The sequence below is a fragment of the Andrena cerasifolii genome, chromosome 6, assembly GCF_050908995.1.
Source record: "Andrena cerasifolii isolate SP2316 chromosome 6, iyAndCera1_principal, whole genome shotgun sequence".
Classification (NCBI taxonomy): Eukaryota; Metazoa; Arthropoda; class Insecta; order Hymenoptera; family Andrenidae; genus Andrena; species Andrena cerasifolii.
Genome location: NC_135123.1, coordinates 11,457,226 through 11,474,742, shown reverse-complemented (window position 1 = coordinate 11,474,742; position 17,517 = coordinate 11,457,226). Strand labels below are relative to the sequence as shown.

Sequence of the window (17,517 nt, the reverse complement as noted above, 5' to 3'; positions counted from 1 at the left end):
GGCTAACAGAGCCGAAAGTGACGCACTCGTGGCGCCGAAGATAAGCTATACATATTCACAAGAAACCATGCAGTAACTCAGCCTTCTCATCCCGGCGAGCAAGAACACTGGCAGCAAAGGGGGAAGTTGATGCGTTTCACTCCACGTTACACGGATAAAAAGCCAATCTCCTATGAGGCATCTTCATCATCGTGCAAACATTTAGCTGTTTAGCTGTTTAGCAGTTTAAGGATGGCTGCCGTAGGACGCCCCGCTGTGCCCCACTTCGCGAACCTTCCCTCGCGTTTTTCGATCATCGTTCCCCGCGGGGCAACGGCGATCCCGGGGAGCTGTCTTAATCGGGATTACAAGCGTTTTAGTTTATTATACGTCTTCCATTATCCTGGCGGCGTTCCATCCACCCGAGATGACATTCCAGGAACGGCGGTTGGGTTCAAAGGGCAAAGTCCTAAGACCAACCCACCCGACCGCCCGCCCCCGGCTCCCGCCGAAGGGTCAAGTAGTGGGCGTCGACAGGTCTTAGCGTGTGCATCGCGTTTACTCACAGACGGCCGGGTATTTTGCGGTGGAAACTTGTAGCCCCACGTCCTTCCTCTTGCCTCGTTATCATCTCGGGGCCAAAGAAGGGTTTTCAGCTCATCCGGTTGCAGCAGCCTGCGGTGAGACGAAGGAAAGGACTAAATTACACAGGTTAAATTGCTTGTACTTCCAAGCAGCACGCCCTGCCTGTTATCGTCCAATTTTCTCCTCGCGAGCTAAATCCTCCCGAGTCGGTGGGACCTGGAGAAAAAAAAAAGCAAGGAACGGGAGCGGAGGGGGAGGGACGGAGCCGTGGGTGGGTGGTCGTCTTGCCGGGGAGCATGTGACACTTTCGCTGGGGGACACTTCGTTAGCTCACGTGTTCGACAATTTGCACCTCCTCCGCTCGACGCCCGGCGCGCGTGACCGGCATCGCGATCCCTTTCGGTGATCTTCGAGGGTCGGAGTTATTGTCGATACGCACCACTGAAAAGGAACGTCGGGGCGAAATTCTGGGCGGCGAGCTGTTCTTTTTTTTTTTTACGCGTCCAACGGTGACGTCGCGTCGCAGGGGGAATATTCTGAGTCGGAAAGTTGGAGCGGGGAAGTTTAACAGAAGTTTAGTGAGTCCGCTGAATGCTCTTCCTCCCTCTGTTTTATTGACGTTGTACTATTTCAATTCGAAGGTGCGCGCCAGTTAAAAAGAGAGTTTAGAGGCGCCCCGTGCTCTGCGATGCTCGCGCAGTAAGCCTGTATTCGTCGCGCGGAACTTGTTATTGATACGTACTACTGGGGAAGACGGAGCCAGTAGAAGGGGTGTACGAAGCGTCTCGATTCGCTGCACGGTGCAAGCTGTGTGAATATCGCGAGCCAGGGGAAGATGTTGCTAGTGTCGACGCTTAATTTTGGTACGCTGTTAATTTAAACAATCTCGGGAAGCAGTGGAATGGAAAGGGGAGTTAAACGATTCAAAGTATTACTTTCTGAAGAATTAATCGGGTATTATTGTCCTCCCTTTTATTACAATGTCGTAACGAAGATAGTAATTTTTCCAAAGATAAGGGGCACTGGAAACTTTGACTTTTCAGCTTTCCCGTGGAGTAACTCCTGCTCGAGACTTCGCCCCCTTACACGATTATCTCTCACAGTTGTCACGGAACTAGGATAATAAAATTAAAGGACTCCTGAAGTTCCCGAGGCATTATGTAGCATAATATAGTGCTCATTTAATGTTGCGCCAAACCACCAGAGATTAATTACCTCGCTGAGGGAACTTTCGCAAAAAACATTTATCTTGCGTTTCGAGCGCAGACAAACGCGGGTGTAAATTTTTCGCTAAACGGCAAAGTGATTAAAGTGTTAAGAAGGAGAAAAAAAAAGTGCCCCGAAGCTACTTCGCGCGACGGAGCTCGCGCGAGGCACGTGCGTAACGCGGCATTATTTGCCCGTGCAGAATATAATCGAACGTGGCGTAATACGAGTCATTAGAGGATCCTCGATTGGATAAACAGAGCCGTGTTGCATTGCGTGCTGTTTGTCCGTTTCGTTTTCTGCGCCACCGTTCGCTGAGTTTGTGGAACGTGATATGATTATTTATAATTAAACGGATGCATGCACATGGTAAACGTGTTCGCAAGTTACCCGTTTGTTTAATACTTTAGTTTCTGTCTCTTGTCTCCTTTGCCACTAACGACGCAAGTTCTAAGCCTCGATTTCATGTTCTCATTTTGGTCACCGCCGCGCGAACAACGAAAAATTCATTCGTTATTTCGCGGGATACTGTGTCACGCATCGGCAACCGTTGCACCCTTAGATGCACATCGAAAAAAAAATCAGAGAAATATCCTCTTTGCGGGACGAATAATTTTAGAGCCATTTTTATTTAAACACTCTTTGCTCGCTAACCTAATATACTATTACTGTGTCTGTGCCTCATATTTCTTCTTTCTTCCATCTCGATTCTCTCGCGTCTATTCGTTTACACTTTCTTATGCAATTATATTGAATCTGTGCGCACCTAAACTTGACACGCGATAATAAATTCGAGTCGAACAAACGGAGCACAGCATTGGAAATGAATGAAGTGTCTTAATCACCAGTATCCACCGCGTATCACCCCCTTCACCCTTGAAAGAAACACCTCGACTAACAGACCGTTTGAGCCCCCCAGTGGAACGAACTAAAACCGCGGCTGGCCGCCTCCGTTTCTAACATTACGCTAGCCAGCCCGTAGAAATATCTGTGCTTACTACTTGATGGACGCGATATGTGGTGTTTGTTGTGCAGGAACGCCTACTACTACTTCAACCGCTACAACGAAGCTGCTGCACAAAATGGAGATCCAAGCGCTAGACAACTCAGAGCCTGGCAATGGTGGTGGTAAGGCTTGTAAATTTCTCCTCGTCTATTCACGACATCACCACCATAAGCCACCATCGTTCATGAGATTTGGAAACTTTGACAAGATCGATAGTGTTGTCTTTCTTGCGTGCCGGATTCCAATTCCCAAGCATCCCGCGCTCGAATTTGCTCGTAACGCCTGAAGATCGCTTTAGAACCCTCGGGAACCCTCGGGGACCCACGGTTTCTTAGCAAAGATTCCGACGGGTTCCGTTCACGGAAAGCATATCGCGAGCGACGCGTTCCTTTTGTTCTTGGCTTTTCGTTTTCAGCCGAACCGCCCATCTATACGAGTGAAATTCACGTGCCCCGAGCCGCCAGGGCCGCCGACGAATTTTTGCAAGGGGAACGTGGCGTTCCAGATTCCCGGGGGGAGGCTCTAGACGGACCTCGGATTACAGAGATAACAGAGACAATTTGTTTTAATACCGTGGCTAAAGTGTTTCTTGATCTACTTAAACAGTTAAACGTTAATTGAAACGAAATTAAAATCCACTGAAGTAACGAAAGGAGAATAGACAAATGCTGTGTTTTGGGTTTTAAATATTTGCCAGTTCTATGCAAATTAAATGCTCGATGATAATCCAGAGTTTCAACACTTCCTCTAATTAGATAAAAGAAGTTGCATTTTTTCGTGGTGAAATTGTATAACATAACTTCGAGTTGTTTAAAAGAATTTATACAATTCGTTCTCCCAATTTGCGTACGCCAGTGGCACTGCACTTTAAGGAATTAAATTGAGAATATCAGTGTATTTTAAAGACAATCCAGACCACACACGTGAATTTCATTTCGAATGCGGCAGATCGCTTTTTAACCGCGTTCCAAGCAGCTTGTTTTTAGCATCCTGTTCTCTGCACTTAATTGCACTTTGACACTTGTTCTGAGGCACCAACTCTGTTCAATGTTCTGCCAATGTTAGAATTCTTAGTCGTAAGTGCGATCACAGATACTGTTCTAATTATAAGTCTCCTCCTCCGCTTGCATTAAATCCCCGATTCTACACCCGCCTTCTAGTATCGATAAACTTCCTACACGCACTGCGAGAGCTGAAGAAACTTTAATCGACACACACACTTTCGCCTATGTTCCATTCAATTTACAAAGTTCATTTCTGTTCCCCATAAAATAGAGGAAACGAAGGTAAATATCGACACAATTAATATTAAATAATACCGTCCCACTTGTCGCACCGATTACACAGCCTGTTCAGGAAGAACTTGAACGATATTCAGTTCTCGCCGGACTGCTGAACGTTTCTTTCGTTCGCAATTAGATTAAACGAGCGCTGCCCCGAGTTCACGGACGACATTATCGAATTCTAAGCTTCCGGAGCAGCGTTAACGAGTAACGCAACGCGTCCCTCCATTAATGACCCAGTTCCACGTTGACAAGTAAAATATTTATACACTAATTACGCCGGCCCCGCTAGCAAAATTACCAGTATTTGCGCGTCGTGTGCGTAGGTAACAGCGCACAACTCCTAGACACTCTAAATAAATAAACACGGCCAGGTTCCCTCCAACATTCTCCGGGATGGAACTACGCTCCTTTATAAATATTCTATCGGGACTAACGTTCGCAGAAATCCACTCGCGAACGAACGTCACCGCGGAGCGTGTCAATCCCGTTCGGAATTCCAAACGCCCAATGGTTATTACGGCACGAGGCTTTAGTAGCTCCGGAAACTCCTCCGTAAGATCATTTACGGCGGATTGTTTGCCGCAAATTCACCTCGATCCGTGGCCCTTTTTTCGTCCCCCGCCGAGCCTTAATGCCATCCGACGCGACGGAACAAGTTGTCGCTAACGAAGCGCTTTGGAAACGAATATTCCTGTCCCGCGGCCGATATTATGATAAACGAATCATCCGGAATCTAGTTCGCCGATCGATTTTCCACGGCGCAATATTGCCTATATTGCACCCCTCATTTCCTGGGACAGAAGTCTTATTTCCTATCGCAGCATCCGCGGCAGAAATAGGCGAGCGAATTTTCGTGTAATCACTGGCCTCCTTCGCCGTTCCTTGGACGTCGCCCCGTGAAAATTCCGGGATGCCGCTCCCCTAAATAGCCACCCCGGAGGGGGGAAGCCGAGGAGCGCGTTAAACAGCATTCGATTAAAGAAAAATCTACTTAACCGCGCGTGATCGAAGGCCGATGGAGCTCAGGCGCCCGGTTCTAAAAACAAATTCCCCCGGTGCTAATTCAATCGCAAGGAAGATCTCGCCTCTCCGCGCCGTTAGTGATTAACGGCTGCTTTGACCCATTAAAAGAGAGCACGCGGAACGAAAATGGCTAAACCGGGAAAGTCATAAGCGTCGCGGGGTGTTGCGTCCAACTCGAGTCACGTGCAAAATTCAGAGGATCAACCTTTCCCAACCCCGGCTCGTCGAGGGGAGGGGGAAAAAGAATGGGAAGAAGAGGGGACGGGGAAGATTAATCTCTTCGCTGATAATCGAGCATCGCTGACGGCTAAGGTTAATAAACTAGCAGCGGCATAAGTTCTGGTTCAAGGGGATGAAGAGAAGCGGCGTTCCCTCTCGAAGCTCATCAGCTGGCATTACTACGCTGCGCTAATAAATAACCGAAGTTGAGGTTGCGTTAATACCCTGTCTCTCTCTCGCCCCGACACCCTCCCCTCGCGCACTTCCGCACGAATCTCCTCGGTGATATGCTATCAAGCACTCTGCCGATCCACGCCGTCGGAAATGCGTTAAAGTTTCCGGGCGCCGCGTCAAAGGGGATGCGGTGCGTAACTTTCTTTACGCGAATTTCGTAATACCCGGCGGCGCTAGGGGGGGGCGGAACAAGAATTCCTCGACAACTTTTATTATCGAAGGATTACGAGATTCGCGCGTTGTAAAGTCAAAGGATAAGGGGAACGCATCGACGATTCTTTGCGAACGAACTTTGGAATATCGAGTGCGCAGGAGGCGTTCGGTTAATGTATCTAGACACGTTGCTGTTCTCGGTACGCTCGCGGTTTTAAAGCTAGCTTAATCAGAGGATTATAATCCTCGCTCTGAAGCTTTCACCCTGGAATTAGAATCTCGAAACACTCGGTGGGATTAATGGTGGTGACATATCTTTATGGCACATTCTCAGAAACTTTTGCTCTGTAAATGCGTGGATGTAATTTTGTGAGAAATATTCATTAGTTCACCGGTTCTGTGAGCTTCGGGATTCTAGACGACCCTACGACACTTGCTGATGGGTTAGTCTTTAGAGAATTCTGAAACGAAGGGTAAGAGGAAAAAAAGGAATTTAAGTTTTAATATTGTAATACGTCTGTAAAGAAACGAGGTTCGATGAATTTAATTTTCTTATATCAGGCGAATGTCCCAATTTCTGCTGATTTAAGAGGTAACTCGTCATAAAGAAGGTGTACAAAAATTTGTTTGCGATGAAAATTTGCAGAGTAATTGATTAATTCTTTAATAATAAATCAGCCAATTCAAAAACTATTTAAGAAAGATATTTCAAGATGTTTAACTATTAGTAATTTTTAATTTAAATATATAATGTTTAAATAATTTAGAATTATTTTCTTGCAACTATAGTACAAACGTAACGCATACAATAATAAGAAAAATACGAAATGAGCAGAATTGGGGACATGAGCAGAAATTGGGTCATTCACCTTAGTTTCTTGTTTTACCTTCACGATAGAAGCTTATGTTTAGGCAAAGGAGGGCGTTCCGTATTTTGTTCAAGTGCAGAGTGGACATTCCTGTGTTTAACCAGTATCTATAACCCTTTGTGATTCGACAGTTCTGTAGTCCCAGTTGCCAACAACAAAATATGCTATAAATCGCGGAATCACTGGAAATGGACATTCCCGATTTTTCTGCCTACCCTTCAAATGAGATATCGTTACTACAGTTATTCTGATAAAAGTGTTCATTGGTAAAGATCTACCATCCACCAAAATTTAGTTGACATCCGCGTGGGACAGTCCTAGTCCTCCCCTTGTCAGTAGTACGTAATATAGTTACTTGGATTCTACCGTTTTATCGTTCTATACAATACGGCGAATTTGCAAATGAAATGCGTGGCAGACGAAAAAGTTGGAAAGTTAATTTGTGCCTGTTATTAAGTTAGCGCGACCAGGCGGTGCTTCTAACAATGTACACTAATTAGTCATGGAAGTTAGACCTCGTTTGCATCGGATAGCAACGTCGGTGGATCATTATCATATGGATATATCTACTAACTGCGCGGAATCAACGGCATTCAATTTGAACACCCTACTGTCTCCATGATTATGGGCAATGTAATGTCGAATTACTATCTATACCCACGTGCAAGGTCTACCGCGACAATTTCTCAGCGCTTTGTACGCGCCGCGAATTTATGAATAACCTTTGCACATTCGAGGGTTCGAAAACATTCAGGCGTATAAGCCGGGAGCTTGAAACCACGTCAAATTGACACGTGGGACAGATGAGTGTTAAGTAATTAATTCAAACAGAAATGAAAAAGATTGAAAACTGAAAAACGAATCAACTGGCCCCGGCCCCCCTACTCTATCTTCTCTAAAGGAAGGAAACCGTTAGCTGCCTTCTGCATTTACAAATTTATAAAGTTAAGTTATCCATTTCACATCAGCGCAAATAAGGTGAATGCCCCAATTTCTGCTCATTTAATAGGTAACTCGTTATAACGAAGGTGTAAAAAATTTGTTTGCGATGAAAATTTGCAGAGTAATTGATTAATTCTTTAATAATAAATCAGCCAATTCAAAAACTATTTAAGAAAGATATTTCAAGATGTTTAACTATTGGAAATTTGTAATTTAAATATATAATGTTTAAATAATTCAGAATTATTTTCTTGCAACTACAGTACAAACGTAACGCATACAATAATAAGAAAAATACGAAATGAGCAGAAATTGGGACGTTCACCTTATAAAGTAACAATTTCCAATTCCGGGTCTCCAATCACCCCCGCAGCGTCGTTCACGGCGCCCCTAATCAAGTCTCAGGTGGTTTGCATTGGTGTCGATACTCTTATCCCAGGAAAGGGAATTCCCCAGAAAAATCCCAGCATCCCCTCCGCGCCCCCGCGACACCCTTCCGCGAGCAATTACTTCCGTTACCAAAACTTCCTGACAACTTCGCGGGAGGTAGCTCGTAAAAACCGCCGACGGCGAATCGGCTCGTTCAGCGGTGGCTCCCCGGAAAAAGCCCCCCTCGTCGGCGATTAAGCGCTGGAGCTCGGAATTTTTGAGCCGCCCGGTAGTCCGCCCTGGTCGGCGATTAAATCGGCCAGACCCCGGGAAAAAAGTTTCGCAATGGAAACGTTTCCTACGGTAATGGAGGAAGCGATAGGTAAAACAAGGAAGCTCGCAAATAAGAAAGTAATTAGCCGTGGAAGGGGTTGGGCGCGCGAGGACGGTCTAGGGTGTGGGGGGGGGAGGGGGGCCTGGGGCTCGAGGGGGGCACTCGGGAACGGGAGTTAATTCTTATTGCTAATGGAAACTCTCCTTCTGCTGACGGAGGGGCGAGAGAGAGGGAGGGAAAGAAGAAGTAGATAAAGTGAAACGCTCCGGTTTGCGGGACACAGTGTAACCCCCCCTAATTTAAGGACATGCAGTTTACATTAGCGAGGGCCCCTGACTTTGCGTAACGGCCCCGTCACGGACAAAGTATTCATAACGTTATACGCCGTCGTATCTCCCGCGAACTTTTTGGCGGGATCGTAATCAAAGCTTAACGGCGGCCGTAAAGGAAAATGGGTATCCGCGGCTATAATTCCCCGCCGCGAGGATATTTTCGCGCGGGCGGGGCCCGTGGACATGTTTATCGAGCTCTAACGCATCGATTAACGGCTACCCGGCACTACGATGGTAAATAATGGTGCACGGAAAATGCATGGCAATATCGATCGCGATACTGGCGATAAGTGGGTGGGAAATTAAATGGGGGTGGAGTGTCTTCGCAGTGACGGGGATGAAAATTCGGGGAAGACAGGGAACCGCGGACGCGGTACGGCAGGAGGGATGAAAAGTTATTGATCCTGCTGCAGATCATACAAAACGGGGGAGAGGGTGAATTTTCTAAGAGAAAAGTGGGATGAATCGTTTTTCTGAAGAGGGCTGAAGGGGAGGGTGGATGTTTCGTTAAGATGCCGGGGAAGAATTAGTTGCTGAGGGAAGAAAGGCGAACTGTATTGATCTCTTTGGATGGCTGACGGTGTAAAATAAACTGTGATCCACAATTTTTTTTTCTTTTTTACTAATTAAGCGTTTTAAGTCGCATCTACTTCTATGGCCAGATCCACAAATTTGTTTAGTAGAAGTGAGTGTAACCAGCGGCCGTAGCCGTGATGGTAAAATCACCGAAGTTAAGCATCACGGGGCGGTGTACTTGGGAAAGATGGGAGACCACCATTCTCCCGGTGCGCTGCTGCTGCTGGGACCTAAAGGAGAGAGGGAAAAAAAATGGGACTACAGTTCGCGTTGGGCAATATAAGCAAATATGAGCTTGAAACGCCCGATCCTGCTTAAAACACAGGGGAACAATAAAAACAAACAGAAGTGAATATAGATTTGGTTTTGGGAAACGATCCGTACAAATGCGAGCACTGTAAACGTTGGGCAAATGTTTCAAGCAGATCTTTACTATCAAGCATTAAAGTAATCCGCGTTATCTTCAACGAGATTTGTGATGTGATTGCAGGTAACTTCGCTGGTCGAGCATCAATTAATGTCTTCTTATTCGTGATGCATCTGGCACTTTTCAACATATTCAATTAACCATTTGATCACTAGGTGAGTAAATCGACCGGCAATTTTATCAATTAATTGTTCTACTCAAAAGATACCCTCGTGTTTCACACGATAATTCCCACTTGAAGCGTGCCATTCGTCTCATCCACGAGCACACCTTTCAGAACAGAATAACATCTTTAAAATTGGTCCAAACGACTTGAGCTTTTTTGTGAAGCTGGAAGGATTAGCTTACTAAGTTGGTAACGTGTTTCGTCGCTTCTCTGCATCACCAGATTTCGATGAAATTGTCAGCACGTACTTAAATCTGCAAACGGGATTTTTAAATTTTCATTACAGGCTCAGAAAATAATTGAAAAATCGGCACCCACTGTTTCCTCCGCTGTTCCGACCAATCGCGATTTTCTTTCAAAGCGACGAAACGCGTCACCTAGTAAACTATGTACCTAATCTTTCTAGCTTCTCAGAAGAACTCAAGCCGTTTGGACCAGTTTCAACAAACTTCTTCTGTCCTAAAGGGTGAGCCAGTATTTCTGTTGACTCGTCACTTCTCTCCCTTCCGCACATTACAAAGTACCTAAACTGTATCTTGCAAACATGCAACACCAGCTTCGCCCGAAAAAAGAAACCACACCGCCAGCGCGCGCGCATACACAGAGGGTATTCCACCCGAAACACTTGCAGAACTTTTCACGGCAAACAATCCCCCAGACAATGGAGTGGAAAGATCCTATCAGGCCGCTCGGCGTATAAACGTTCGTGCAGCTCTGATTGTAAAATGTTTGATTCCAGGTCGTCGCTTAAAACGGAATCCCGAACGACTGGCGTGTCAAAGGTCAGCCGTTCCGACCTTTCGTCTTACTACGCCCGAGATACTTATCGACAGGCACCGTGCTCCCCGCGTTAAATGTTGTTTTACAAGCGTCCAAGCGGCATTTCCCATGTTTCATCGGCGGCGCGAGAGACTCCCCGTTCATGACTCTCTACGCATACACTGTAACGCGCTGTTTAGAGGGTGTTATCTGTAATTGTAAACGGAGAAACCTAGACTAATCGACCGGCCGTTGCCGACGCCACCGAAACCAAAGATTTTAAACGAGCTGTTGGGCAGGTGAACGGTACCAAGGAATCATCGAGTCATGGGTGTGTAAATAATGTTCAAGATTTGATCGTATATATATATACATATATATATATTACAGTTCGAGTCATTATCGTAGACTGTGTTTGTTACATCTTCGTGTTACGTCAGATTCATAATATATTGTTTAAACGAGTAAGATGTATGGAACTTTACACGCAACAGATAAGATATATTATGTATATATATAAATATATAAAAGAGGGAGGCCGAGCGGATACATACATATATGGACTATACGTAACTTGGATGTGTAATTATTTTAATATGTGTAAATAGCTACGACAATATGCTGTATCGAGACGCGTAATCCGCGACCACGGGGGGGATATTTCGGGGTGGGGAGGACCGTGGTGTCCTCGCCCGGTGAAGAGTGGACTGTAAAAATTCTTCTCGCAAAATTGCGCACGAATGACTTGCGCGACGTTTCCTCGTCGCGGAACGGACGCGGCGATTCTGTAGCGCGAGGCAAAGGTGCGCCGATGAAAACGTGAGACGTTACATGGGGCGAGGTTGGCATGTTTAATTTATTCGTTAACTTATTTGGACGCCGGCGATCGCTTAGATATCCCCGTTTTAATATATTCTGATTAGTGCACCGAAGTGACCAAAAAGCTATCGTTCAATTGAAACTTGCGGTTAGTTTCCTTTCCGCTGTCTGTGAGTTGATACCAAAGATCATTGGGGAAGGTACCTGAGCGGTCGGGAGTCGAGCCTGAGCGCACCAATGTTCGCGTGTAATCGGGCCTAATTCGCGATCTACTTTATCGCCACTTGCACGTGGCGGACAGATTGACCGTGCTTTGTAATAAGAGCGCCAAGTCCGCGCGGGGGTAGCGTTCCTTTGTCGGACAAAAGAAGAGCCCCTTTTGTACACCCAAGAGCTCAGCGTGAAATAAACTGAATGTTTCCGTCACCGTGTGATTGTTAATCAATTGTTGGGGTTACCGGCGAGCAACGTTGGATAAGCGCCTGGCGGATCTGGGATCCTTCGTAGCTGTGATTCTGTGCAAGAAGGAAATTATGGTAGGCGTTATAGTTGTAAATAAATTGTCCTCTGTAGCACTTCTAGTCGTTTCAACGAGAGCCTGTTGGATTCAGCACGGGAACGGAAAATGGAAGGGGCGGATTTGGAGATTTGGCGCACCTAGGCTAACAAGTGTCTGCCGCTTTTCCTGCGAAATATCATCGAATATTCGAATACTTTAGAAGAGTCGAGACAATTTCAAAATTAATTCGATGTCACAGCTCATATGTGAGTTATTGCTAATTCACTGTATGAAAGAGAAGTGAATTGTTTTTAAAGTTGTCTCAAGCTTCTGTGATTAAACCCTTTCCAATTTCTTTCGCTCAAAATGTGCCGCCTCCTAAAATCTGTCGCTCCCCCCAAATTTGCCGCTCCCCAATTTGATGCTTCCCAAAATTTACCGCTCCCCCAAATTTATCGCTCTCAAAGTTTGATGCTCCCCAAAATTTACCGCTCCCCAAAATTTTACACTCCTCCAAATTTGCCGCTCCCCCAAATGTATCGCTCCCAAAAATTTTACACTCCTCCAAAATTGAATGCTCCCCAAAATTTACCGCTCCCCCAAATTTATCGCTCTCAAAATTTGATGCTCCCCAAAATTTACCACTCTCAAAAATTTTACACTCCTCCAAATTTGCCGCTCCCCAAAATTTGATGCTCCCCAAAGTTTTGCCGCTCCCCCAAATGTATCTCTCCCCCAAATTTGCCGCTTCCCAATTTGATGCTCCTCAAAATTTATCGCTCTCAAAATTTGATGCTCCCCAAAATTTTACACTCCTCAAAATTCGCCGCTCCCCCAAATGTATCGCTCCCCAAAATTTGCCGCTCCCCAAAATTTGTCGCTCCCCAAAATTTGCAGCTCCGCAAAATTTGCCGCCCTACGCTACAGCCTACTCAGCCTATACAAAAATCCGCCCCTTCGACTACGATATCCGAGAATTCTGATTACAATTATACAGATGCTGGGAAGAAGGTTTTCACATTTGTAAAATTAAATATATTCTGTACCACAGGAGACTATCGCATTGAATGTTCCACGAATCATCCATTTCCCGCAGAAAGAAACTTATCGGTGTTAGGTTTCACGTACATATAAGTTAGAGCAAAATCAAGTGGCCGTCATCGTTTCATTCGTAGGGGTTGAAGTCGTGGGGTATCACGATTTACAATCGAAAAAGTGGCCTGTAATCACGACTCTAACGACTAACGTTTCCTCCACCTTTCCGCCACACTGGTAAGACATGGATCGAGATCCAGCGGAGTGTGAAGGTTTTATTTAACCCCTGTTTATATCGCAGAGTGTAACGGTGGATCGAGCTTCTCTCTCGGAGAAGAATAGGGGAAAAGTGTGGCATGTGCCTGATATGAATAGGGTAGCTAATCAATTCGTTGAGGAATAAGTTCTCAGAGATACACTAACAATACTGTTATCACACATTTCGTTATCCTTTCGCGCCTGTGTGCATCGAACGATCGGTACGACGTAATTTTATACGAACACTTGTATCTCACCTACATTTGTAAATAATGCGTAAATATACTCGCTTTGATTACGTGTACAGAACCCGCAAACATCTATGGGTGCAAATTTTAGGGGCTCGATAGCGTGCGTTGAAAAATAAAAAAGGAGAACGGAGATTTTTCTTAAGCGTGCGATAAATGTCTGTCCCCCTTCTAAAAAAATTTCTTCCAATTAATTGCGAATAAAAAGTACCTCTCTGTAACATGATCTTACTTATGCCTCAGTGCTGCATAAACAGATTTCAGTTGCTTAAAAATGTATTACACCTACTTTTTTAAGTCGTTTAGGCGCTTTTCCTCTTGCAGCGCCTGTATGCGTCGCGCACTTCGCGCACGCAACCAGCCGGTTCTGATCTTACAAGGGAAGATTCCGAAACCGAAAATTCAAAAAATTCTGAAACTTTGCGAATATGGTGGGAAATTCCTCCTGATTATAAAGCAATTTTTGTTTGCTGCCCAAATTCACTGTAAGGGTGTGTAATCGACCACTGAAAATCCGGTTATTTTCCGATTTTGTGCTATAACTCGTGAATTGTAAAATATTTTTCTTTGCCAAATGATAGATCTAGTTAAAAGAAATAACTTTTGTCTTGAAACTTTTTTTCTATCCCTTACAGTCTGCGAGTTATAACACAAAATCGGAAAATAGCCGAATTCTCAGGGGTTAATTTCACTCCCCCGCGAGTGAATTTGGGCAGCAAACAAAAACTGCGTTGTAATCAGGAGGAAATCCCCTACGTATTCACAAAGTTTCAGAATTTTTGGAATTCTCGGGTTCGGGATGTTCCCTCGTTAGTACGCAGAAACTAACCGAAGTACAGAAGTTGAAACTGATCGCGCATACTGCGTGCTGGTGGTGTTTAAAATAAAATCAAAACATTTCTGAAAAGTTAATTCTCGAGCAGGTTTATCGATGCACAAAATTCGTACCCATGGTCTCCCTGCACCCTGCATATAAAGTGTTTCGAAATCGAGCAGAGGAATTATAGAAGCTTATTATCCACGGAACAGCGCATAAAGAAATTCCTATGAAAAATACCCCTCGAATCTCTTTCTCGCGGAAGTTGCAATGACCGACCAACTGCAGAGGAGCAATTCAGACACATATAACACCCTCGCACTTCCCTGCGTGGAGAACATGCTTCTACGATTCCTGCGTGCCACATTGAGCAAACATATACGTGTATCCGTGTGCGTGAGCGTGGGTGTGTCTATACATCGAACTCAAACGAGCCGCGAGCATTAGACACGTGACGAGAGAACTTCCCCCCACTTGGCATACTCGAGTCTCGGCAACTCCACTTTTCATCACGCGACGCAAACACGAATAATTGTCTGTTGAAAGAACGGGGATGATTGTAGTATTGATCAAAGACTATTTCTATAAAAGCGCAGAATAATTTTGTTAAGGGTGTATTCTACCGCGACATGCGGTTTTTTATTCACACTTTAAAATATAATAAATATACACTAAAAAGTTCAGCATAAAAATCTTTCGTTAAGTCACAGTAGAATACCACCCTAAATCGTCAGAGTTTAAAAGCTTAAAGAATTACGTAGTTGAATAATCCATCGCGTTCAATTCCACTGTAGCGCTGGGTGTTACAAGTTTTTATTCCTCTCTCGCTTACGCACAAGATGCCAATAAAATTCGTCGAAATAATAATAACGTTTAACCCTTAACTGGTACAGTGTTATTGGCAAACGTGACTGGTATACTGGGGTCGTGGCAGACCCCAAATAAAAAAGACAGAAATTTGTAAAGTCGACATTAGATCAACCTCTATATTTTGTTCTTAGGTAATGTATAAAATAATAGAAACGTAGAAAGATAAACAATTATTATAAAATCAATTTGCAATTCTAAGTTTGTAAACTTAGACAACCGAAAATTTTTTAGCGAACTTTGCGTGCTTGGGGTCATGAACGACCCCAGGATACCAGTTAAGGGTTAATGGCGTTGCATCCGCAACAATGAGCCTGCCGAGTGGTTGGACGGCCCTCTGTTCCCGCTGCCACTTTGCTCGTCGCGTTCCGTTTGGACCTGATGTGTGTTTTTACATTGAATCAGAATTAGCAGGCGCGCAGTACGCGGACGCGTGACCAATTGTATTAACGCCGCATGTACTCTCTAACCCACATTGTATATATTCTATGTATAAACGCGAATGAAAACGACTATAGGTGATATAGATTATTTCATACTAAATACAGACGTAATTGGTGTTTCACGTGTGGAATTGCATTTACGGAACATACTCGCCTAAAGCCCGCAGATACCCCGACGAACATTTCGGCGACAAAGGATTACTTATTGACTCGTTATTCCCGTTCAAGTTAATCCTTCGTTTCATACCATTGTCCCCCGCTTATACACCCCTGCCACCCCGTGCACGCGAGCTAAGCTTGTTTTACGTGCGAAACGATTCATTGAGCGAAGAAATATGTTTCTACTATTATTACTATTAATCGCAACATCGAATTTTCCCATTTGCCGAAGACACAATTGTTGAACGATATAATTTTCTCTGGTACAAGCGTTCTTTATTATGTTCGTCTGGTTCTTCATTCTATCTGCTGCAGTTAGAGTTGCTGCGTAACAGTTTAAAAATTTTCCAATGCTTCCTGAAATGTGCGTGTACAGTGATTTTGTTTACGATTCTTTCCCAGCACTTGCAGGTTTTCTGTTTACGTGGAAAGAATTATTGGGGATACAATTGTTTTTACTTTGTGAATCGAAGGGTTAATAACGACGCGCGAAATATTACAAAATCAATATAACTGATTTTTGTCAGTATTATTAAATTAGTTAATCATTTGTTAATTGGTTAAATCATTTGTTAATTTAAAAGCTGAACGACGAAAAGGAGAATACGTTGGTGTCAGCGTGCCGCTATGAAGCTGCTGATAATTCTTCAATTATTTCTTCAAACGAGATCGATGGAAGAAGGTAAATAATACGTGGCTGTTGGTGTACTCTCTGCTTTAGTCGAACATTTGCAGCATCGAAGAGAGAGGAACTGTAACTGAATCCCCCACTGCATACGTTACGCAAAACAATAAGTTAGCAAAGTAATCCGTAGGATTAATAAACCGAAAAAAGTTAAGACGTGTCGCTGTGTATTTCCGCTGTGTTTTATAATAAATAAAAAGAATGTTACAAAACTGGAAATTTCATTTGGGCACGTATATTAATCATCCTGCTATGTCCCATTCAGGTGCACTGCATCCACTCTAGACGGTACCCATCCCACGACACGTAAAACTCATAGAAAACAATGAATCGAAACGTTTTTATAAAATTTATACTTGTCGTTTTCGGGACTCGAGAACATTTTGCAATAGTTAATTTATTACTTGAGAACGGTACATTAGTAAGTTATCTAGAAGATTTTTTCAGAAACTGAAAGACGTTTCAAAACATGAGGTGCTTTTGTAAGAATATATTTAAAAAGAAACCAGTGAAAAGTGTTAGTGCAAAGTGTTTATGACAGAAGACATTTAAGGAAGCATAGATTAATTTATTATAGTATGAAGTATATAAGGCCCCATGTAAAATTGCCAAGTAGCCACTAAGGCATTAGCTTTGTTGTTCGTTTATTGGCTCCTCATTCGTGATGAGGAGGTCACCGCTGCTTCCGTTTGCTGAAACAAGTAAGATAATGTATCGACCGCCGATACTCTGCCGACGAGGGACAAGAATTGGATACACCACAAACTAGATTAGATAGGATAGACCTGTCACGCAATGTAATTTTCTGTCACACGCTCCTGGGGCTCGCCTTGATGTTTAGGACACAGACCAGGTATAGGATAGACCTATCCCGCAATGTAATTTTATGTCCAAGACACTGTACACTTGTGGACGGAAAAACGTCATGTCGTCCCATCTCCTAGGGTCCACTGAGCTTTAGCCGGCTTCATGTATCTTTTTCTCGCTTTTTCTTACCGCTCGTGTTAGTCCTGCCTCTAGAGAGAGTGAATGTCTGCCGGTGAGGAGGAAAAGGTGGAAAACCCTAGGGATGGGAGAGCCTTTCGTCCATTTCGTCTCGAGACTGACTCGGAATTTGGAAACATTTCGAATGAGGAATGTCGTTTGGATTTTGCATTTACTGTATTGAGTCATTGAATCTGAGCCTATGAGAAATTAATAGTAGTTAGAAGACCTCTATTGG

At 44.2% G+C, this 17,517-nt stretch overlaps 1 protein-coding gene across 3 annotated transcripts in view; it reads left to right on the top strand.

The window, feature by feature from the left end:
- Nucleotides 1-15,573, top strand: part of LOC143369713 (uncharacterized) — a 319,720-nt gene extending 304,147 nt beyond the window's left edge. Inside the window, exons 5-7 of one of the 3 annotated variants that reach the window (XM_076814008.1) lie at nt 2,806-2,898; nt 9,604-9,695; nt 10,446-15,573. In XM_076814008.1, the coding sequence (XP_076670123.1) occupies nt 2,806-2,898; nt 9,604-9,680 (170 nt within the window). In that variant the 3' untranslated portion in view covers nt 9,681-9,695; nt 10,446-15,573. Of the gene's footprint in view, nt 1-2,805; nt 2,899-3,191; nt 3,419-9,603; nt 9,696-10,445 lie in introns of those variants that run through there. The other 2 variants (XM_076814009.1, XM_076814007.1) reach the window with 2 other exon arrangements.
- Nucleotides 15,574-17,517: the final 1,944 nt, after the last annotated feature.